General features: G+C 40.1%; 1 protein-coding gene across 1 annotated transcript; it reads left to right on the top strand.

Annotated features, from left to right (window-relative positions):
- Window positions 1-970: 970 nt before the first annotated feature.
- marveld2b (MARVEL domain containing 2b) lies at window positions 971-24,002 on the top strand. Its single transcript, XM_076890692.1, has 14 exons — window positions 971-1,131; window positions 3,213-4,439; window positions 5,584-5,619; window positions 5,714-5,892; window positions 7,407-7,578; window positions 7,656-7,706; window positions 8,914-9,006; window positions 13,077-13,811; window positions 14,691-14,855; window positions 16,192-16,307; window positions 17,552-17,656; window positions 17,815-17,986; window positions 23,187-23,228; window positions 23,314-24,002. The coding sequence occupies exons 2-14, from the start codon at window positions 3,228-3,230 to the stop codon at window positions 23,410-23,412; spliced, it is 3,177 nt and encodes a 1,058-aa protein (XP_076746807.1). The 5' UTR covers window positions 971-1,131; window positions 3,213-3,227; the 3' UTR covers window positions 23,413-24,002.
- Window positions 24,003-24,018: the final 16 nt, after the last annotated feature.

Genomic DNA, 24,018 nt, shown 5'->3' with positions numbered 1-24,018 from the left:
AATGTAATGTACCCGATCATTATAAAGAACTTGGCAATGGTCACTGGTGGAATATCCTTCATTTCTAACACATGCACACACAAAGAGAGAAAGAAACAGGTGAGGGTGAGACAGAAGGATAAACAAAATAGCAAAGAAAAGAAAATAATTAAATCTAGAAGAAAAGAATAGAATCCGAATTTAGGTTCTCTCTTCTTTGGTTTACTTTTACATTGGATCGACTCACAAAGTGTCTGGGAGAAGACGTGCAAAGTAAAAGACGTATAAAACCATCAAATGTAATCTCATAAATTGTCAATAGTGAAATTTAAACTACCCTAAAATCCTAAATCCTAAAATTCCTACAACATAGCTATATGGATGTAGGTGCCATTTTTCAGCGTCCCTTTGGATTTCAGTATTTGATAAATGTTTTTTCCTGCAGATTGATTGACTCTGCCTGTTAATCATCACATCGGCCATTCAAAAAACGAGTCACTGGAATTAATATGTTTATTTTACTGCTCTGTGCATTAAACTATCAGACTGGTGGTTTTCTGCAGCATTAATTACATGTTCTGCAACAGTGCGGTATTTTGTTTGTATTTTTAATTTTTTTTTATAGATTTTTAATCACCATCTCATAATGTCTCTGACTCATTAGGATCAGATATTAGGACTCATAAGGATCACCCTATGCTGAGGAAGTACATTTCTATAGAGTAAACTGCGCTCACATCTATCAAGAAATAAGGGGCTAAGCTACCGATATCACTTACGTTTCCAATCAACATTTTTTACAGTTATAATAAGTGATACTTTTTTTTGCAAAAGAATAAAAATAAATGTATTAAAATATTACTTATAAAAACGGTTGTTGAAAGTCGCCTTTACTCAAGGGAACACAACAATGTGGCGTAAGAATTAGAGAGTGAGGATTCAGATGTGAAAAGAGGCCGTGAACGCATCGTGAGGCTGGCCGGACAGGTCAGGTAAGTTTTACCGCGGTGGGGAGGTGCGAGCACTTTGCTTTTCCGGCTCCTGACTGCGCTTTAACCACTGTTCATAGCGATGCCTGACCTATAAGTGTGAGAAAACAAAGACAGGAGGCTGTTGCCTGTGTCACAGACCAGCACCGACACCAGTGAGAAGGTAAGTCAGCGAATGAGTGAAGTTTGAATAGGAGGGGAACAGATGGACTTCCAGTCTGAAGTGCTCTGTGTGTTGTGGTCAAGCCGTGCACTCCCAGCTCTGCCACCCTCATCATGTGTCGGTGCGCTTTTGGGACCTGACGGTAAAGGCGGTACCTTGTGCTGATGTACAGACGCCCTTTGAAGAACCTGTGACCAACATAAGAGATTAAGCTAGGAGTCCTAAATAGTGTATATTTTGTGAGCCTTGAGTCATGGGGAGTCTGAGCTAAGCTCTGTAAAACTACAAATCTCTCCTTTAGTTTACTTATTGAGGAGTGCTGCCATGAAGCAAGAGAAAAAAACGTCCTATTGTGCAATGTCATACTGAGAATATTCTAGAAATATTCACAAATAACGTAAAAATGAAATTATTGTGAATGTTCTCTGTTTAAACAAAAACAACAAAACAAAACAAAATCTCTGATCTTGTGCTCATTTCTCGTCATTTTACTCATGGAATTAGCTGTTTTGCTACAGTTCCCTTAAGCTTTCCCAGTTTTTACAAATAACAGTTATATTAACTTAATAAATGGAAGATGCCTCATGTAGACAGCCTTGACTGAAAAGTCTGCTGGTGTGAGGCATTCACCATTTTAATTATGGCAAGAGTGCTGCTCTGCAGCCAAATGAAGGACAAGCGCTGAAACCTTGACCTGACTGATGAGATGTGAGACACAGTGGATTGCAGTCAGCTGCACCACACTTAGTGGCAGACAAGCCTACAGTGGGGACCTGAATTAAAGACTCCAGTGACCGAGAAATAGACTTGGTTGATGAAGGACATTTTCTTGTACATCACATATAAGAAAACAAGAAAGCTAGGAAATATTTATGTGGATGATACTTTCCCATGCTTCAAAATCACCTCAAGGTGTTGAGAGATTATTGTATGATCTTTTAAGAAGACATGGTTCCTCTTTCATCTAAACCAAGCACAAAATTCCAAAACTAAGTTTAAAATAGCCTAAGCACAGTCTGGACCCAAACCTGCTGAGGTGTGAATGGTCAGTGTTTCCAGCATAAAGCAGTTCTGAAAAGGAAAAACAAGCCAAAATTCCTCCACAGCAGAGTTGGTGGGTATTCGGTATACCAAGTATTTATTGGAGCTCCTGTGTGGAGCACTGACACAGCAGTGCAGACTGGATAATCACAGTACTTTTATTATCTTAGAGGGATAATTTTGGAATTCGTAGACATTTAAATCCAAACAGTTTACTGTTCTTCAAATTGAGTAAAGACTGGTCACCCACCAGCAGACGAACAGTTGGCTTTACAGCATACGTTTTGCATTTATGACTCAATTAATGGAATTACATTACATTCTGAATTTGTTTCATCCAATTTGTGTCATCTGATCATTTATTAAAGTTCTCGCTGTAGCTGATATTTTTTTCTTGGACCTTGGCAAAAATTCAAAAGTACAGTGCTGTCATGATTTATGGAAAGCAGTGAAACTGTATCAGTGAACCTGCAAGGAGCAGAGGTATTCAAGGTGGATGAGTTTAAATACCTCCAATGGCAGTGCCCAAGAGAAATGAAGAAGAGAGTGCAGGCAGGGTGCAGTGTACAGTAATGAAAAGGAAGGTTTATAAGTAGGTAGTGAGACCTGCCATGATGTATGCTTTGGAGACGGTGGCACTGACAATAAGACAGAAGGCCAAACTGAAAATGCTCAGATGAGCAATCCAGGATTAGCAATAGGTACATTGGAGGGACAGCTCAGTCTGGGATGAGATGGTTTGGACATATGCAGTGGAGGGAGAGTGTCCAGTTTATCCAAAGGATAATGAAATAATGAAGATGGAGCTGCCAGGCAGGAGAAAAAGAGGAAGACCTCAGAGGAGGTTCATGGATGTAGTGACAGATGAGGATGCTGGGACAGGGTGAGATGGAGGCAGATGATCTCCTTTGGTACCCCCTAAAGGAAGCAGCTGCGAGAAGATGAGGAATGAAACTAAGGCCTGTGTTTTTATTTTAGAGGTGCTGTAAGTTCAGATCTTGGTACTATGCCATTGTAATCCTCTCTGTTTCTCTTTGCAGAAAGTCAAAGCTGCGATGTTTTCAGGAGTCTCCAGATTTGACCGAGTGAGGGAGATGCCACTCTATGACCAGGTCCCAGCAGATTCCCTGTATGGGGACCTTGCAATACCTCCACCTCCACAACTCCTGCATGGGACAGTGCCAGCTGTCAGCTTAGACTCCCTGCCCCCTCCCCCTCTACCTGAACAGCCACCTGTTGGACCTGAAGCTTTCTATCCCCCCAGCAATGACGACCCAATGGACGAAGACCGGGACGCTATGGACATTAAGCCAGTTCGCCGCTTCATCCCTGACTCTGTCAAGAACTTTTTCCGTGGCAACAGCAGTAACCGTGGTAGCAAGGGTGGGTCTGGCCCTGATTCCCCTGCTCCTTCATCCAAAAAGAGTGCTAAGTGCCACACCACATCAGGAGTCCCCTGCTCACCGCCTCACTCTGCCCCTCCATCTCCCTCCCTTCCAGGCTCCTATCGAGACCGCTATGGTGGCTCTGGAGGCAGCTACACATCTCAAAAGGAGCGAGATGGACTGCTGCTCGGTGCCGAAGCATTTGACTCTGCATCTGCAGTGCCCACCAATGTCTCAGTTCAGACGTACCAGGAGCGGGTGGAAGAATATCATGCGCGCTACTCCTACATGAAGTCATGGGCTGGCTTGCTAAGGATCCTGGGCGGTGTGCAGCTGCTGCTTGGAGCTGCAGTGTTTGCCTGTGTCTGCGCTTACGTTCATAAGGACAATGAGTGGTTCAATATGTATGGGTACTCTGGGCCGCAGCTGTATGGAGGGCTTGGTGGAGGCGCTGCTGCATATGGGTCTGGGGGTTATTTATACACAGGACCCAAGACGCCTTTTGTTCTGGTTGTGGCTGGCCTTGCATGGATAGTGACAGTTATTCTGGTTGTTCTTGGCATGACCCTGTACTACAGAGCCATCCTTCTGGATTCCTCATGGTGGCCTCTAACAGAGTGTTCCATAAATCTGGTGCTGGGTGTGCTCTATTTAGCCGCAGGATTGGTGTATGTGAATGACACAACTCGAGGGGGGCTGTGCTACTCGCCAGTCTTCAATAATGGAGTGAACGGTGCATTCTGTCGCACCGAGTCCGGCCAGACAGCAGCCATTATCTTCATCTTCATCACCATGGTGCTCTACTTTATTAGTGCAGCGGTGTGTGTGAAGCTGTGGAGACATGAAGCAGCCAGGATGAGGAAAGAGGGGCTGGCACAGGAGGTCTGACACACACACAAAAAGCACAAAAATAATATTCACAGCTAAATACCTAATCTGACCTTTAATGCAGAGGCCTGGAGATACTCCAGAGAACATTTTGGGGGCTTAGGGTTAAATTTGTCATGTAATAAAACATTAATTCTATTACATGACAGTGTACCCCAGTAAGTAAACTATCATGTTTTTGCACCCATCCTGTGCTTTTATATCCAAGATAAGAGATCAGCACATACAAAACCAAAACCTAATGCCAATCAATCCTCTAGAAAATAGAGTCAGCATTCCTGGACGCTGTTGTAAGACCGCTTTGTAAGTAATGTTAAGTAATCACCCGCTTCACTGGATGAGCTTTTTTTACATGCAACAATTTTATTTTCAGTGTAATTCAGTGTTATTTCTATTGCACCAAATGACAACAACAGCCACAGCAATTTCAAAGTGCATTACACTGTTAGGTAATAACCCTACAATAAAACTGAAAAGTAATACTGAGCAGTGATGCTTATCCTGTTGTGTTTTTGAATAGTTATGCCCCCCAAAGAACTAGCCAGCTGTTATTCTCTTTATCTCCAGTTTTTATTCTAATCTAATATTCAATTGTGTATAGAAAAGCATAGAAAAAAGTGCTTGTATGATTGGGTCAATAAGGCAAGTTCTATTGAGTGATCAGATGGAGTAGAAAAGTGCTATATAAGAGCCAGTCCATTTGTTTATTCGTGTGTTGCACACCTTGATGATTTCACCATGGAAATTAAGCTAAGAAACAAACTGAAGCCCAGCATTCTACAAGGAGAAAGATTATTCACAAGTGGATGTCAAAGCAAATTCAACCCAAGATCAGATTATGCACTGCTCAGAGACACAGTAAAACAACCCAAGAGCTTCATGTCAGATTGTACAGGCCTCAGTGAACGTGAGAGTTCATGACAGTAGAATTAATTCAATTCAATTTTATTTATATAGCGCCAAATCACAACATAAGTCGCCTCAAGGCGACTGAACAAGCGTGGTTTGTTTGGAAGGGTTGGGAGTAGAAAACCTCTTCTATCTAAAGAGAACATAGCATCACAGCTTAGGTTTTGCAGAGAGGGTGTATTTACCCAATGTCAGTAAACTCCTGTTTCTCTTTTTCATTACACAATAGATAAGAACCATTGGCTCATCTGTCCCACTCTCTATAGTAAGTATGAGAAAGTGTTTGAAATGTTCCTGCAGACACCAAGGTGCACACAGTATGTATGATCTGAACATGTGTCTATGTTTACCTGCCGCAGCTTGGTCCATCCTCCATGGTGTCGGAGCAGACCCCTCTCCCCACCATTCAGCCAGACATCATGGATGCTCCCAACCACTTAAAAGCTGCTCCTCTCATGGCACCAGAGCCAGAGATCCTCCGTGGTCACATACCAGCCGGACACATCCCCAAACCTGTTGTTATAGCCGACTATGTGGCGTGAGTATTACCATCTAGGTTTCGTCTTCCAGCTGTGTATTGTGAATTTAACAGGGAGGCCCTAGTGTAGTATCAGATGTCACATGTACATTTGACATACAAACAGACTGATTAAACACAGTCCCCAATTTTGTTCTCGTGTTGCAGTGTTTCCCTATTGTAGTGTCTTTACCTTACATTATAAAGTGCCTCAAGGGGACTGCTGATTGGATATGATGCTATATAAATAAAATAGAATTAAATTAAAGTGTTTTAACAGAAATAAAACCTCCAGCAGTGCAATGATGACCACTGTGTTTTTGTACATGGGTATTCTGGGAAAGCAGTATCACACTTACGTCTGTAAATGAAAAATACATAACTCCAAACCACCCAGAATGGTGTGACCTCTTTTAGTTTGTGAACACTCCAGTACAGACTATGTGAATTATGGCTCTTCTAGAAAACTCACTGCTACAAAGGCTGAATAACCATTTCACCAGTGCTACTGTTTGTCACACTTTCACGTTAGGCCCATCTCACACAAAGTGGCATACAGTTCATGTGTAGCTTGTTGCGCGTGTTTCTGTTTACACCATCTGATGTCCTCCTGTCGGTCCAGTTACTGGATCAACAAATTTAATGTTGGTCCAGGTTTCATCATTGCAAGTGACTAGTCATACTGTAGTGATGTCATAGCTTTGCGATGTGGAAACACCATCACATCACACACCAAACCCTCACCACAATCACACCTTGGCCCTAACAGCCCTCATTTTGGATTTTTTTTTTCTTGAGTGGACATCCGCAAAGCTATGACATCATAACTATGTTTGGTCAGATGCGATGTTGATCCTGGACAAATATTATTATGATGATCCAGGAACAACACCGACACACATCAGATAGACCTTCTGGCCCAGTGTGGGTAGGACTAGGAAGTGCTGGTCTTTGGCATTTAATGTGCTACACTGTCAAAGAATGCCCTATGGAGAATCAAAAATAAGTATTGCCACACATTTAATTCCTTTATCACTGAACTCCATTGTTATCCAGAAAGTGTCATCACACAGTGTCCTGCTGGCCTAAATACACAGCACAACTCTAAATGTGGGTTAAATCCACACTACAAATAGTACATTATTACTTGTGCTTGATAACAGTTTGCTAAAAACTCCTCTGACCAGCTCTAGTAGAACATTACTGAGCCTTCAAAAACAATTATTTTTTGAGTGCATATTTAAGCTGCCTTCACTGGTTCCTTTATGATCTTAGATCTTTTCATGGATTTGGTGTCAGTAAGACAAAAATTAAAGGTGCACACATGGTTTAGAAAGTAGTTTATTCAGTTACCAGTTTACCAAACTAACTATTTTCTAAACCATCCTCAGAAATCAGATTTTTATTAGCAGTTTAAGATCAAGAATAAGATAAGTAAGATAAGATAAAGGAGGGTATCCCAGTTAAACACCTGTGTTAGACACATTCAGCTGCCAGTGCTCCAAGAAATATTGTTTCCTTTGCTGTTTCTACAGGAAGTATCCCAGCATTTACACAGATGAGGAGAGGGACCAGTACAAGGCTGTGTTCAATGACCAGTATGCTGAGTACAAAGAACTGCATGCTGAGGTCCAGGCCATGGCCAAGAAGTTCGAAGAGATGGATGAAATGATGGCGAACCTTCCATCCCGGCCCTCCAGCCAAATGGTAATTTTGCTAGCGAGCAGATAGACAGACACACACATTGTAACATTACATCCAGTAACACGTTTGCTTTGTTTCAGGAGAAGGAGCGGATAAATGGTATTTTAATGGAGTATCAGAGGAAGAAAGCTGTGAGTATACATCATGAATTGTTGTCTGTCAGACTGGGGTCTTAGGGAAGGGGTGTTTCTGTAAAAGATATCCCTTCATGTCTCTGTTAATAACAGTTATTATTTTTAATAATACTTAGATCAAAGAGCTGCCCCACTAACACTCTGTTGTGCTTTCATATATTTGGGGGGGGGGGATGTTTTACAGAAAGGTTTGGATAAACCAAAAAACCTAGCAGACACTTGTTTGAGTGCATAACTCCAAACTCTCATCAAACCTCAGAAGAATCTATTTACAACATATGAATTTGTTTGGAAAATAAATGCAGTTTTTCAGCTGAGTCACACTTGTCTCACTAACCATTATATATCGTTCTTGTGTTAGACTCATATTTTTGTAGTTTCCAGTATTTGTTTCATTATTGTTTTATTTTTATCCATCCATTTTCTGTCACTTCACTGGGCTTGGGTTGCGAATGCAACAGTCTGAGAAGGGAAGTCATTTTTAATTGGACTTTAGTCAAGGAACTGAAACCCCAGAGGTTAATAATCTAGTGCTTTACTGCGCAGCATTAATCTAACATGGTTTTTTATTACAGGAGCATCCTCACCTCCCTGACAAGAAAACAAATAAAATAAAAATAAAACCTACAAGCAAACATATAAACTCCTCATAGAAGGGTCATACCTGCTGAATATCCAAACCCAGTGCACAGTACCACTTAAAATGAATAAATCATTAAAAAAAAAGTTTAAAAAGTGTTCTTCCCTTTTATTTTAGTGAAAAAGCACAAGTAAATTGTTTAAATTTACTTCACATCCACTGTCACAGATGATAGATGAGTTGGTTTTCTAAGTCTCTCTGCTGCTGTACATACAAATCCTACTACAGGAATCAGAAAAATGCAGATGCCAAATCACCTTACTGTTGTGTGGTATAGCAGGTGATGGGTAATGGCTTTTGTAGGATAGAAGGCCATAACAATGACAGTGATTTGGAGCTCTAGCTCAGATTAATCATGGCAGCTTTCTTGTACTATCTATCCTGTTTTCATATTTTGACAAGCAAACGAAGACTGAAAGTCTGAAAAACCCAACTTGAGACCTCTAATGGTGTGTCACCATTAGGGTTCAAATGTACTGCCTGGTTTCTTAATACTTGTGTGGTTTACTGAAATCTTTGTGAAGAAATGTACTCAATTTTACTGATTTATGTTTTCCTTGTTAGGACCCAACATATTTGGAAAAAAGAGAGAGGTGTGAGTATCTAAAGAACAAGCTCTCTCACATCAAACAGAAGATTCAAGAGTACAACAAGTCCGTGGGCTACAGCGATGCCAACTAAGCAGTTAACACAGGTGTGCTCAGGTGTGCTCTGTGACAACACAACAGTGGGACTGTGGTGTAAATTTAAAAAAGACGCTTGTCTCTTCCAAGTGAAACTCCCCGTTACTGCTGAACCATAATTCCTGACAACAGAGGTGACATTATCACATTGAAATAGGTGGAAAACACTGCAGTCACTCCATCATGATGGATGGTAGACTCACTGTCACTAGAAGGAACATCGTCTGGGATGTGTCGTCATTATAGAGGGAATAGTAAAAGTCACGGAAACCGTAAACTTCAACAGAGTGTTGGTAAATGAACATGCACACAGCACTCCCCGATAGTTGTAAAAGAACATATTGGGGATTTTGCTGTTTTAGAGACTGTAAGATGGCCATGTTAGCTTAGCATAACAGCAACAACAGCAACTTCAAAAGAACACTGGTAGACAAGCAAAGAGATGAAATCTTCATGTTGGATGTTGCTATGGAAACTTTAATACAGTTACTTTTATTCATGGGCAAGATAATAAAGATAGTTGACTGCTTTCCTCTGACTGGACACTGTTTTTTTTATCTGTAGTTTTGGTTTGGGGTCATATGATAGATATGTGTATTTGCCTTATTTTGCATTTAAACATGAAACCTGTGCTCTGAATTTATATTTTTAACTATAATGTAAATTCTGCTTTGTGATTTGTACAACTTTGCCATAGTAAATATGTGTTTAAAATTGGCTGACATGGTGGTGCAATGGTTGGTACGGTCAGTCCACATGATGAACAGATTCTCCACAAGAGATCTTTTAGGTGCTTGAAGTTAAAGCGAGATGAGGAGGTAGGGAACGCATCACAGGACATTAAAGTTTCCCAGCAGAACCTTGAATCAGTTGACTATTTGAACTCTGACCTGTCTCCGACCGCACAGCTCCATGAACACCAAGCTGTCTTCTGGTACCTTTCTTTTGTAACCTTCATTAAAGTTTTTTGTTTCTATCAATGTGTGCTGCAGTGCCTTCCTTTAGTGCCAGGTTGTTGTTTTCTACTCACTGTTCATTTCATGGGAAAACCTTTAAAGCCGACCACTCTGTTCAAGGAACACAATATGACTCTTGGTGCCAAAAATCCTTATGCCAACTCCCATGACCCCTACCTGAAACGGTGCCCATTGAAAGATTGGTAATAAGTTCTGCTTCCAGGGGTTTTAATTTTGCAGCTACTCTGATGAATAAACTAACAGCTATCCAAAAACAGCAGACCCAGCGACATTTTCCTGCAGCAGCTGTTCCTGAAAAACTCAGTATTGTCACTCACACCAAATTTAAAATGGACTTTGAACAAAGAGTTTCTCTGCATTCACGTGTTAAGTAAGAGTATTTGTATAAATGAAAATGAATACAAAGACAGCAGTGACACTGATAAATGGGTAAAGGAATAGAATATTTTCTCAAGGTGTGTCTGCTAGAAACTGTCCAAAAAGCAAAGAAACATGCGGGCTACTAGAAGTGGTCTACTGATGCAGGGGTCAAGGTGGCTGCTGGACTCACAGCGGTGCACTGAGCAGAAGCTCTACCTGCAGAACAGGTTTGACAGGTTACTGTTTGTCCTACCAAGTTTCACAACAGTAGGAAGACGGGATGGGGACATCGGCTCAGGTTTCAGGTACATCGAATTAGTGCACGTATGCATTTTAACAGAGATCAAGTCTGGCACGTCGGGATTCGCATTTCTTGATAGTAACCCTGCTTTTTGTCGAAATTGCGGGATAAATAGATGTTCAAAAGAGATTATGTTTGTTATTTTAAGTGGAGCAGATTGAGAGTTCATTTGTTTATAATCTGGTTTTAAGAGCACTGGAAATAAAGCTCAAACAGTTCCTGGAAGAGTACACGCATCTTCTGCCTGTTTCCAGAAGATGCAGGCACTGAGGACAGGTTAGTCCTGTTTCAAGGAGGAGGCGACCACGTGACGAGCACACGCCTATATGCCCGTCTCATTGCTACCTGAGTGCGCGCTGTGGATGGAGGCGGTCGCGAGCACAGTGTTTGCGTTCGTATTTCAGTGAGTGTGTATTGTGTTCATCAGCAGGACGCCGATCATCACACAGGTAGGTCCCTCTTAAAGGTGTAACTAGAGTTTACGGACAGTTTGAAGTAGAAGAGATGAGCATTGATGTTAAAGTCAGTTTACAAGTGATGGAATGGATCAGTGTTATCTGCTCAGACAGCTGCTTTTAATCTGAAATGGCCACCATATTAACAGGCTTCCTCATAAACACAGGCGCTGTTTTCCATCGTAGTGCTTTCCATAGCCAGACATTGGTCCCCTGATACGTCACTAGTTTGTTAGATTTTCGCATTCATCGTTTGAGATGACCATAAAATATATCATTTTTAACAAAGCGTCAAAGTAAGGCACTTCATGAATATTAGTGCCAATCATTTCTAATCATTCCTAGCCCCACATTTCAGAAAATCAAACGCAATTTGAAGTGTTGACTTTTGAAAAGTATGTATCACATAATTGATTCAGTTACCTTAGACAAGAAAAACAAAGAAATCATGTGAGCTAGGAAATCTGCACAAACACACATTTGTAACAAAAGGCTGAGAGCTGGTATGTGCCTCAGCAGGAAAACTAGTCTGACACATGACATTATACAAAAGCTTTTGAATGCTCATTGCTTCTTGTGTGTTGTCCTACTAGAGTGAGTGGAAGTTGACCTTAAGTATGCCGAGCAACAAACACAGCAACCACAGTGGCAAAAAACGGTAAGCTGAATTCCCTTTATCATTCACTACGCACAGACACCTGCTTCATCTAGTCATTTATGGACTCAGCTGACTTAAGCTCAGTGCAGTGTTTATGGTAAATAAACCTCTGGAAATGTAGACATGTTCGAAGAAAAGCCTCAGAATTCAATGATTTTAAATTAATGTAAGGTTTAAAGGATTTTCACATAACAAAAGTGACAAATTTCATCATTTTTGAGCAAGCGTTTGCTTGTTTTTAAATTGCCAGTAATACATTTAAAAAAGCTTCAATATAGGCATCAGAAGACCGTAAAAGGTTGTGTGATGAAATTCAGGCAATTGGTAATAATAGTTATGCCTTTCTATTTTGTGGCTTTCTCTTGTTTTGTATATATTCCTCTTGACTGTATATATTTATCCTGTTTGTTATTTATTCCTGCTGTCCTACTCTTTATGTTTTATTCTGCATAGTTGACATGGAGCACCCATAATTTCATTGTACATGTGCAATGGCAATAAAGGGCTTTTCTATTATACTCTATTCTATTCTAACATTAATTTCAAATACATGACAAAAATGTTTCATTGCAATTTAAGGCATCCAAAAAAAAGTTTCATTTTCACTGGGAACTAACTCAGTATTCTTTAAGGAGTGGCCCCCACCCAAAATTCAAATGACTGGATTGTTGTATTTGTAGGGCCACAGAATGCATATTTTCTGTTATTAGGTAAACCGCTTCCGCGCCGGACTTTCTGACGTCTTTAGCTGTGCGTGCTTTTCCTGTCTGTGTTCAATCCCACACTATTTCTCTTTGTCACCCGACTGTTGGCATAGTTTTCATAGTTGCCATTTTCCAGCGCTCCAGTATTCACAAGGCATTGCTGCAGTGGGCCGATTCACGTTTGATTAGATTTTTACGTCAGATGCCCAACAGCATTAGTGTCACCTTTTGGGCTCAAACCATAGATCTTTGGCTTATTAGTGTATAAACAATTTGTTGTATTAAAAAAAACTTGAGTTCTACCAAGTTTTTTTTGTTGTTCTTGTTAACTATTTGACAAACGCATCCATCCCTAATAAACTTTTTTTTTTAAATCATCTTTAGCCTTTGGAAAATGTGTGATGGACATCAATGAGGCTTTGGCTTAGTTGGGTTTTAGATGACATGAGGATTTTCTTTTTCAAAGTGATAACCTGTTCATTTCAATGACGTGAAGTAGATCACACCATTATGAGAAGTTGCCCTTGTGATGAAAACATTGACAATATTAGACCTTATTCTTGGGGTAGCCTTGCTATTTTTATATCAGTACTTGGTGTTTGCTTTTCCATGTCTTGACAATGACCACAACTCATCTTCTCTCCTCTGTTCCAGCCACAGGCACAGTGAAGTCATGTCCAACCCAGCATTTTCCTATTATTCTGGAAATAAGGTGCTTCACTTCTATCGCTGGAATTCACCACCTGGTGTGATGAAGATAATGTGCATCATCATTATCATCATGTGTGTGGCTGTGTTTGCCTGTGTGGCCTCCACACTGGCCTGGGATTACGAAATGAGTCTCATGGGGGGCGGAACTGGTCTCATGCCAGGCTCATATGGCAGTGGATATGGAACCGGTTATGGGGGCACGTATGGTGGCTCATATGGTGGCTCATATGGTGGTGGATATGGTGGTTCCTATTCCGGCTATGGAGGAACAAAAATGGATCCCAGATCTGGCAAAGGCTTTATCATTGCCATTTCTGCAATTACCTTCATAGCTGTGCTTATTATATTCATCATGGTTGTGTCAAGGCAAGGTACTGCCCGTTCATCAAAGTTCTACCTGGCATCAATCATTATCTGCGCCATCTTGGCATTCCTGATGATTATTGCCACTATTGTGTACCTGGTGGCGATAAATCCAACAGCACAGTCCACGGGGTCTATGTACTACAACCAGGTGGTACAGATGTGTGCCCAGTTCCAGAACCAGGTCCAGCCCCAGGGCCTCTTCTTAAACCAATACCTTTACCATTACTGCGTGGTGGAGCCCCAAGAGGTGAGACACTTTTTCTCTAATAATGTGTGGTTGGATCTTTGGCACAGGATGTGCGGTTTCTGTGTAGTTCCTTTCTCTGTGTATACTGAGAGTTTGTTTAGTTTCAGCCAGAGAGGTAGCAGTAAATTAAACTCGCAGTTAATGGACACATGAAGATGAAATTACGACTTCAAAAGACTAGAAGAAAAATGCAATAGAACTGAGTGGTGTCAGGAAGAGAAAAGTCTGCAAATGTTCATTTTATTGGAACTTTATGTGTTCGTCTACTTCAAAGTTATTAAAAGCAAAAGAAACAAAAACCTGACAAATGTGTGTGCCCCTCTTTCAGTACTAAATCAGCTTGTTCTGGGTGCACTCAGGGACTGGTGCAATTGAGCTCCAAACTTTTCACATTTCTTAAATTGGGGAAAATACTGAACACCAGTGTTTGCTTGCCTTATTTTTGTTAAATTGACGCCATTAAATGTTAACTGTAAGAACTGCAAACATCACCATAACCCTGACAGAAACGGCGTCACTGACTGTCGCTTGTGGGCAGGAGATATCTTGAGCAGCAGAATACATGTTGGTGATCAGGAATTGGGTGTGTTTCTACACATTTTTGCACTAAAGCAGCAATCAGCTGAACTGAGCAAGTGTGCCGTTGGAAACCAACTAGTACATGTAGTGATACTGGAAACCCAGTTTGTTCTACATGAATTTGGAATCATTGTTTCATGGCAGACTTGTACCTGCAAATGTCCTTTGGCCAACTCATTGTTTGGTGGCAGGTGTTATAAGATTGAGATTTTTAGGGAAATGTGTGAAACTTGCCTGTCATTTACATCCCTGATAATGGGTATTACTTCAGCTCCATGATCTTGGTTGTGCTTCTTGCAGGCCATCGCTGTGGTTATGGGCTTTTTGGTGTTTGTTGCCCTCATCATCCTGCTCGTGTTTGCGGTCAAGACTCGCCAACAGATCAGGCGCTGGGGCCCAGAACGCATTCTCTGGGAGGAAGTCAAGGTTGTCAATGTTGGTCACCACAACAGCGTCGGGGAGTGGGTGAGTCTGTGTGTGACTGTGTTGACATCAGCATCGCATTTACCTGTTTACTAAATAGCAAAAGCCTGTATCAGCTGCAGCGTAACTTAATTCAGTCAAATTAAGGTTGAACTAAATATATCAGGTCAGCTCAACAAATTCCCCACTCAGTCTCCAACTCTCTGTGAATATTTTTGAATATTTTAAATACTGTAAACATGACACAGATCTGCAGTCAAGAGCTGGAACACACAATATCTCTAAGGTGTGTCGGAGGGCTTTAAAATTTCCACAACATTAAAGTCAGTTGCAGGGTGATAATGTGTTATCTGCTCTTATCCACTATTCAGAATGCTTGGTTTTGATCTGTGTAATCTCTAAACAGACTGTTAAGAACATTAAAACAGTCTGGGACATCCTAACAGCACTGTAAATGGCAATAAAGATGCATAGGAGCATAATTCATGTAATTGGCTGCAGATTCTAACCACTACTACTACTTCAGAAATTACACAACTTGTTTGTTACAAAAGCTGAGAATTGATGTGTGTGTGTGTGTGTGTGTGTGTGTGTGTGTGTGTGTGTGTGTGTGTGTGTGTGTGTGTGTGTGTGTGTGTGTGTGTGTGTGTGTGTGTGTGTGTGTGTGTGACAGGTGAGAGAGACACTGGGCAGAGGAGGTTTCACCTGTAGTTTCTGGGTGTGGTCTGTTTAGCCACTCTTAGTTTCAGCATGATGTGCTGTGGTGTCACTGTGATGTCATCTAAAGTGAAACAGCATGTTGTTATATTTTTATTCTTTTAAACATTAACTCATTAGATCTTTCACATGTTCAGATTAATTAATTTATTCCCTGTCTTCCGATGGTAGTGATAAAAATGGAAAATGTGTATCTGAGTATTATGTCCATGTAGCTTTAATTCCAGCTGTGTACTTTCCAAGTAGCACCATCAGGCCTGAGATTTCATCAGGTGTGCTGGTTAAAGGCACTGACTAAGACTTCTTGTTGACAATAGTGAAGGTATTTGTGGTATTCAGACATACAGGGACAAGTAGAGGAACCGGTTGGTCCCTGCGGATGCTTCTTGCTTCATATGGAGGAAACAGGTTTCCATGACCTCAAGTATGAGCGTAGTATCTCATTAGGTTATGATAAGGCACTCTCATTAACGATATGGGACGAAACTCATTAATGTGAAAAATCTTTGATGACATAATCGTGGTATTTTCACCTTAAACCTAAACTCAAAATATTTGTAGAGCCACTTCCACCCTTAAACTGCTCATCATTTGGAAAAGTCCCTTTAATTTCAATCTGGCATTGTAGAAACTCTGAGGCTGACTATGTTTGTTGCTTCAGGTGACCAACGTGTCTGGTGATCCAGAGGTGTTTGTTAATGACCATAACGATAAAGTTGGGGCCTCTAGAGACTATTTAGACCAGCTGGACTACAACAAGCCTCTATACCTACCAGGGTAAGCATGTTCTTCATTGTTATGAAAAGGTATCATTAAGCACTGGGGGAATTGGGGTTTTGTTTTGTTTTGTTTGTTTTTTACAGATATAGTGATGCTAGCAGCTCTATTGGGTTTTTATTCTTGAATAATAAATTACTGAAATGACTGAACAGTGTATAATTTGTTTACTTAAAACATGATAGAGTCTTACCTTGGGTGTCTGGCCTTTTGCACATGCAGCATCACTGTCAGTCTGTTTTTGTAAATGAAGTTTTGTAGGACTAAATGTTCTGGGGTGGGGTGCAGAGGCGGGGGGCTCACATGATCAGGACTGTGGCCTGATGGAGTTAGTTACACAATTTTCCTCTGTAAACCACCAAAGTTCATCTAAAATAAAACAGCTTGGAGACTTCTGGGTGGGGCACCTGCTATCCCAGCTGGTGAGGAGGGGTAGACGCTGAACAGTCACCAGTCTATGATGGGGCTAACACAGTGAGACAGACAACCATTCACTTTCACATTCACACCCACACCTACGGTCAATCTGTGTGTTCGGACTGTGGGACAAATTGAAAATGCCCCACACAGTACCCAAACAGACATGGGAGAACATAACTCCACACAGACCATGACACTTACAATCCACCACCAAAGCCTCTTTGATTATATTTTTAACGTCGCTAAATTCCCAAGAAAAGGGATTGTTGGTATTATATTGTATTGTTGGTGCTGTAGTGAAAAACACTCACTGAAACACAGAAAATAATAACATTTCAAATAGAAATGTACAATGAAGATACATTTATTTGTGAGTGTGGGTCAATAAGAAACTGTTCTTCATGGTTGTGTAAAAGTGCATCATTATCAACTTTGCGAAGATGAACATCTTAGCTGCTGCAGAAACTGTTTCCTGTGCTGTGTAGAGGGAACTCCAGCTGGTCAGACGGGGATACTTCTGTTCAAATCAGGTCAACAAACGATCAGTGTCCCTGTACCAAATTTGAAATGAGGTCTGGTGCAAAGAGAAGAGGTGCACATAACTCTGTAGTAGCACTCGATCAGAGTGATCCATCTCTGATGGGTCAGCTCATCCATAAGTTTTGAAGTTTAAGGTACTGAAGGATAATGGGGAACCATATTAACCATATTTGAGACCAGTTGGCTCTGTAAACATGCTACAAGGGTTCAAGTGTGTTTGTTTTAATGGCAGATACTTATAAGGCTTTTGCAAAAATGGATGAATCAGTAAATCCTGTTTGCAGAGACTCTGACATCAGCAGCTATGTGGGAGGCCTGCAGCCCAGGCTGAGGGACTACGACACTGGTGTGGAATCTGGGGATGACCTAGAGGAAGAAGATTTCAGTGTGTGAGTGCATGTGATTCCATTGCCAGTTATTAGCTGATTGTAATTAATCTGCTATTTCTAGATCAAAGCTGGTAATAAAGAACTTTGTCTTTGACCTTGACTGATTCGTATCTCTTTTGTTTTACTGGTTATGTACTGAATTGTCTTCTTGCATATAGTTTGTTTCCCCCCATTTTGGATGAGCAAGAGCGTCTGGCCTACAAACAGGAGTTTGATAGGGATCACCAAGAATACAAGAACCTACAGGCTGAGCTGGACGGCATAAACCAGGACCTGGCCGACCTGGACCGAGAACTGGACCGACATTCTGATGGCAGTCCAGAGTTCATGGTAAGGGCGGCAGCATCTGTCTGGTTCTTTGAAGGGAAGGTGGCTGGTCCACCCTTTTTTTTTTTCTTTTTTTTTTCTTTTGCCTGTCCCGTTTGGCTCTTTTGCCATCAGAATTATTGTCTAAAGGCAAAGAAAGATGCCCAACGGATTTACTTTACCAAATTGACCATCCCAGCCTTGCCGTAATGGTCCATTTGATTCACCTTTTATTGTTTATTTTATTTTCACTTACTGAATACGGGACAGACTTGACTGGGGGAAAGAAGGGGAGAAAGAAAGAGGGAAAGAGAAACAGCTGAGAAGAGGGACGTTGAAACGTTATTTACGTTGTTATTTTGGTTAGTAATGTTCTTGCTGTGCCATAACATCTCATTAGTGATTTCGATGGAATGCAGGCTGTTATTTTAATGTATCAATTCTGGATTTAACAGGAAGCTAATGAAGGGAAGCCAAAACAGGAGAAATATGCTCTCTCTTTCTAGTCCCTGTCAGCACTCTTGCTGCAGCATTTTGGATTAGCTGAAGGCTTTTCGGGGAGTTTTTAGGACATTCTGATAATAATGAATTACAGTAGTCCAGCCTGGAAGTAATAAATGCATGAACTAGTTTTTCAGCGTCACTCTGAGACAGGATATTTCTAATTTTAGAGATGTTGCGCAAATGGAAGAACGCAGTCTTACATTTCATAAATGTATGCCGTACCCTAGGTTTTTATACTTAACCAGCACAAGGCATTTCAAGTAACTGAAATAAAAATTAAAACTGCACTTTTTAAAAAGTATTCTCCATATTATAATAATTAAAAAAAAAACTAAATCTAAAACAGAAACCAATGAAAACTACACAAACAATTTTCAGACAATAACAGTTAAGCGACCTAATGAGTATCTAACAAAAACCAAACACTCAAAATGAGTTAACAATGACTGTGATTTAGATTTCAGTTCAGATAAAATATTTACAGTGTGTTATTTATTTTAAACATCCATGTAGATACTAAAAATGACATAGCATTTAAACTGTAATTAGAGCCAACTGGCTTCACTCAAAATGTAAACGAGCCCACCCACCACTTGAAGCACACTCTGGATCTTCTTCTTACATATGACATATAACATTCTTCCCAGAAAAACCTGGTTTTTTTCTGTTCATTTCTTTATAATATTTAGATTTACAATATTACACAGTAGATGTCTTTCTGAAAGTGCTGTAACTTAGTGAAAGGATATAATTCCTCCACTGTTATCTTCTTCAATGATATGTGCCAGCACAATGCAGAGGAGCTACCTGAACTCTACTCCCACAGAGGTTGATTATCTTGTTAATAGTGTTACATTCTAACTGCGTATGAGTAGTAATATACCTTATCAAGAGCATCCCAGCCCAAAGGTGTTTCTTCACAAATAGTTAATTCCCACACTCTGCAACAGTTAGACTCGATGATTACACATAGCTGATCAGAGGGGGTGCAGTTAGGTGCCCAACAGTCTGCAAAAGAAGTCATGAAGCAAACAAAAGATGCTCCTTATCAAGAGCATCTCAGCCCAAAGGTGTTTCTTCACAAACAGTTAATGGCTTTAATGCAACCAGTCTTATCATGTCAGAGGCCAACAGAAAGCATGTCCAACAGAGTCTCCAAAGGCCTGCCACCTTTCTTCCTTACATCATGCTCTTTTATCTCTACATCTCAGAGGTCAACTGAAAGTAGCCCCACCTATATAAAAACACCCCATCAGACACACAGTATTTTCCTCAGCACTTCACAACTGCCGCAAGGTATAGCGTTTTAACTTGTTATTTTTTCACCTGAATGTGCATTGGAGCCGACTTTGCTACCCGCACAGAGCGTTTCTGACAGTCGGACGCTGCTTATACAATAGAGAAAAGCAACAATACAGAGTGTTTCTCTGCTCCAAGAAATCCGAGGGCCTTTCACAAGGTAAGCATGTCTGTTATACCCAGGGCATAAATGTCTGTATGTCAGTGCTGATTATTCAAACATTGTTTAAAATGTGACACTCTAATCCACTCCGCTAAACTGTATGTTGATAAGTACATGTAGCGTACCTCTACCTCTAAAGCTGAAAACAGTTTGTATCCGCACTCTGAGGGTCTGCTGAATTGTTTTAATGGCACTTTTTGACGAACAGCAGATGATGAAATCCTATTTATTGTAGAAACTGTCCCTAAGCTATTGTTGCTCATACTTACTGAGGTCCCTAGCTACTTCCTTACTATGTCAGTAAACTTTTTTGAAAAGGAAGCTGCTGTAGATTTAAAGAAACATCTTAATTGAAGCAAAGGCAAAAAAAAACTGGAATGAATTTTATGTGACTGTTCATATTAAAGCCAACAACAAGTGAAAATCCAAAAACTGCTCCAATCCTTTGTATTAATGATCTCCCCCCCTCTCTCTCTCTGTGTGTGTGTGTGAGTGTGTGTGAGTGTGTGTGAGTGTGTGTGTGTGTGTGTGTGAGTGTGTGTGTGTGCCCTCACAGAAGGAAGGTCACAGCAGGAGCTTTTCTCAAACGCATTACCAATCAGTTTTTTACAAGAAGTGTAGCTCATACAATGGTATAAATGTATTCTTTGCGATACTTTATAAATATGAAGCTAAAGATTTTGAGTTCGTGCACATTATGAAGCAAGAATCTAAATATCTGTGTCACAATGATTTCTATAAAAGCGTGTTGTTTATGGGGATAATGTAACAAATCTTTTGTGCGTCCTATTAATGATCAATGATAATTGAAGAGGAACCCTGACTCAGGACATTTTCATGACAAGTGACAGCGCAGACAACTACTAATGAGAGAACCTGTTTTATCATCATAAACACGATGATATGAAGCATCGTTAAAGTGTCACTTCAGTAATGTTGACTCATGTTTTTAATAATGACTTTAAAACACTAAACTCTAATTTCTGTGGTTTATTTTAAGTTTACAGAATATAACGTGGTAAGACGACGAGTTTTACTTCTCACTGTCCGTGTTATGTGTATCTATTTATCATGTGTGCTACTTTGCTCTGTGGACTGTAAAATGTTTCATTGTGTTCATGAAATAAACCAGACTTTCACCGTCTGCATCTTTTACTGTTTTTCTGCTTTTGTTCACTCCAAGTTTGACAAAACCTACAGATATCCAGAGTTAACTCACTAACAATGTGGAGCAGTCTCAGTGTATTTAGCTGCTTTTTCCCTGAACACAACCAACTGAGAGAAACGCCTGTAGGCCTCACTTTGGTCATTTGAACGCTGAAGGAGATTTGTTCCATAGACACATACTAGTGTTTCCTGCACTACTGTGTTCTATTTAAATCCAGATTCCTTTTATAGTTTGCAGTGAAATTTGTTAAACCATTGCTTAATGGGACAGAAGTACAAGTCACTCTTTACTAACACATTTGTAGATAAGTTTATTGCTGAACAACACAGCTAGCAGTCTCACACACTCTTTAGGTTTTTCACGTTATGTGTGTAAGGGTTTAGTCTATCAAACCTTACCCTTTTTCCCCAGTATCACAACATGTTATATTCTGTAAACTTAAAATAAACCACAGAAATTAGAGTTTAGTGTTTTAAAGTCATTATTAAAAACATGAGTCAACATTACTGAAGTGACACTTTAACGATGCTTCATATCATCGTGTTTATGATGATAAAACAGGTTCTCTCATTAGTAGTTGTCTGCGCTGTCACTTGTCATGAAAATGTCCTGAGTCAGGGTTCCTCTTCAATTATCATTGATCATTAATAGGACGCACAAAAGATTTGTTACATTATCCCCATAAACAACACGCTTTTATAGAAATCATTGTGACACAGATATTTAGATTCTTGCTTCATAATGTGCACGAACTCAAAATCTTTAGCTTCATATTTATAAAGTATCGCAAAGAATACATTTATACCATTGTATGAGCTACACTTCTTGTAAAAAAACTGATTGGTAATGCGTTTGAGAAAAGCTCCTGCTGTGACCTTCCTTCTGTGAGGGCAGGTATATTACTACTCGTATGACTCTGGATACTGTAGCTCCTCTGGAAAAAAAAAAAAGCCTCAAATCAGAAGTGGTGACTCCTTTTAATGACTCACACATGTCCACCTTAAAGCAGATAACCCATAAGTTACAGAGGAAATGGCATGTCACTTATTTAGAAGATCTTCATTTAGCTTGGAAAAAGAGTTTGCTGCTCTATTTAACAAAAAACAAAACAAAAACAACCCTGTAAAGCTAGAATATCTTACTATTCATCTCAGATTAAAGAAAATAACAACCCCTATTTTAGGCAGGCTGACAAAAAGTCAGATCTCTGTTGAACTGACTAGTTCTTTAACCTTAACTAGTAATGACTTCATGAATTTTTTTCACAAATAAAGTTTTAACCAAAAGAATATTCACATATTCTGGAATATGTGCCACAGGCATAAAATTCAGTACTGGAATTTATCCTTCTGAGTTAACTTCAGTCCTTACTTTCTGAACCAGCAAAATGGGGGGTGGGGGTGGGGGGGTTGTTTTGTTTTAGACTCCATTCCTAAAGACTGTTCAAAAAAGTCTTGCCATCAATTAATCCTACAATTTTAAATCTGATGAAATTTACATTGTATTCAATTTCATTGTGAATGTACAAGTTGCAGTGCAAGGCAACAATTTAGCTTCTAACTGTCAACAGTTTAACAGCAGATGCGAGGTGGCTGGTTTTATAGGAAACTTTATAAGACTGATATGTTGGGGCGACCATGGCTCAGGGGAATTGGGAAGCTCATCTACTGGAAGGTTGCCGGTTCGATCCCCCTGTTCTCTCTGTCCTGGTTGTTGTGTCCTTGGGCAAGACACTTTACCCTACCGCCTACTGGTGTTGGCTAGAGGGGCGATATGGCAGCCTCGCTTCTGTCAGTCTGCCCCAGGGCAGCTGTGGCTAAGACTGTAACTTGCCTCCACCAGTGTGTGAATGTGAGAGTGAATGAATAGTGGAATTGTAAAGCACTTTGGGTGCCTAGAAAAGCACTATAAAAATGCAATCCATTATGTGTTTGCTTATATTCAAATAATTCTACTCAAAATCAAATAATAAATCCAGTAATAAAGTGTTAGAAATGGTTTGAAAACTTTAGCATAAAAGAAAGTTCTGTGTGAGAATTTGGGATGATGCTTACTTCTTTAGCCAACTAATATATGTAATCTGATCTCAGGATGCCTTGAGTGACTATAACAGGCTGAAGGACTTCAAGAAGGTAAGGTTATTATTCACATTCTCAGCAGTGAAATTTGTGTGTAAAGAATTCAAACAACAATACCTTTCTTATGTATTGTCCACAGTCATCAGAGTACCAGATTAAGAAGAAGAGGTGTAAATATCTGAGATCCAAGCTGTCGCACATCAAGAGAAAGATCAGTGAATATGACCGTCGACCCTGAACCTTCAACCCAAGACCCTGTCTATGAACTGAACTGTCCAGTTTATGATGAACTCCTGTATGATTATTATTATAGTGATGCTCTTGCCTATGAAATGCATTTTTATAAGCCAATCAAGTAAGAGTTTTTCTACAACAAAAGGATAAATAAAATGTGGATTTTTTTTCTTTCTTTTTTACCTCTCAGTTCCACAAGTAAAATTTTGAAAAACAAGTAAGGTTTATAGACTTTATTGTTTTTCTCTTGTGATCCGAAATGTTTTGCATAATTGTGGGCACAGTTAAGATGAGACTTATAAATTTGTTCGGTATCGGAGTAGCTGTGCATGTGCTCTTGTAAATGTTTATTTTTATTCTTTCGATTGTTCTGAAGTAAACTTTTCTATACTTTATTACCTTGGCATGATGGATATAAAGGAAAACTCTGTTTAGTATGGGCGCAGAGCTTATGTTATTAGCACATAGCATAAATGTTCATGGATCTGGGCGCTAATAACTTCTAACAATTGCCATGTACTGCATTAAACTACCATTAAGCATTGTCATTTTTTTTAGTTTTCCCACTGATTTTTGCACTCTGTGTAAACTTTCATTATAATGCCGCGGC

Source organism: Maylandia zebra, linkage group LG12 (genome assembly GCF_041146795.1).
Source record: "Maylandia zebra isolate NMK-2024a linkage group LG12, Mzebra_GT3a, whole genome shotgun sequence".
NCBI classification, from domain to species: Eukaryota; Metazoa; Chordata; class Actinopteri; order Cichliformes; family Cichlidae; genus Maylandia; species Maylandia zebra.
The sequence above is the reverse complement of the archived record's forward strand: the minus strand, read 5'-3'. Positions and strand labels throughout refer to the sequence as shown.

Coding starts and splice junctions, on each gene's coding strand:
- marveld2b (XM_076890692.1), top strand. CDS start 3,228: ATGTTTTCAGGAGTCTCCAGATTTGACCGAGTGAGGGAGATGCCACTC. Junction 5,620..5,713: donor CATCTGTCCCACTCTCTATA/GTAAGTATGAGA, acceptor TACCTGCCGCAG/CTTGGTCCATCCTCCATGGT. Junction 17,657..17,814: donor GAGGAAGAAGATTTCAGTGT/GTGAGTGCATGT, acceptor TCTTGCATATAG/TTTGTTTCCCCCCATTTTGG.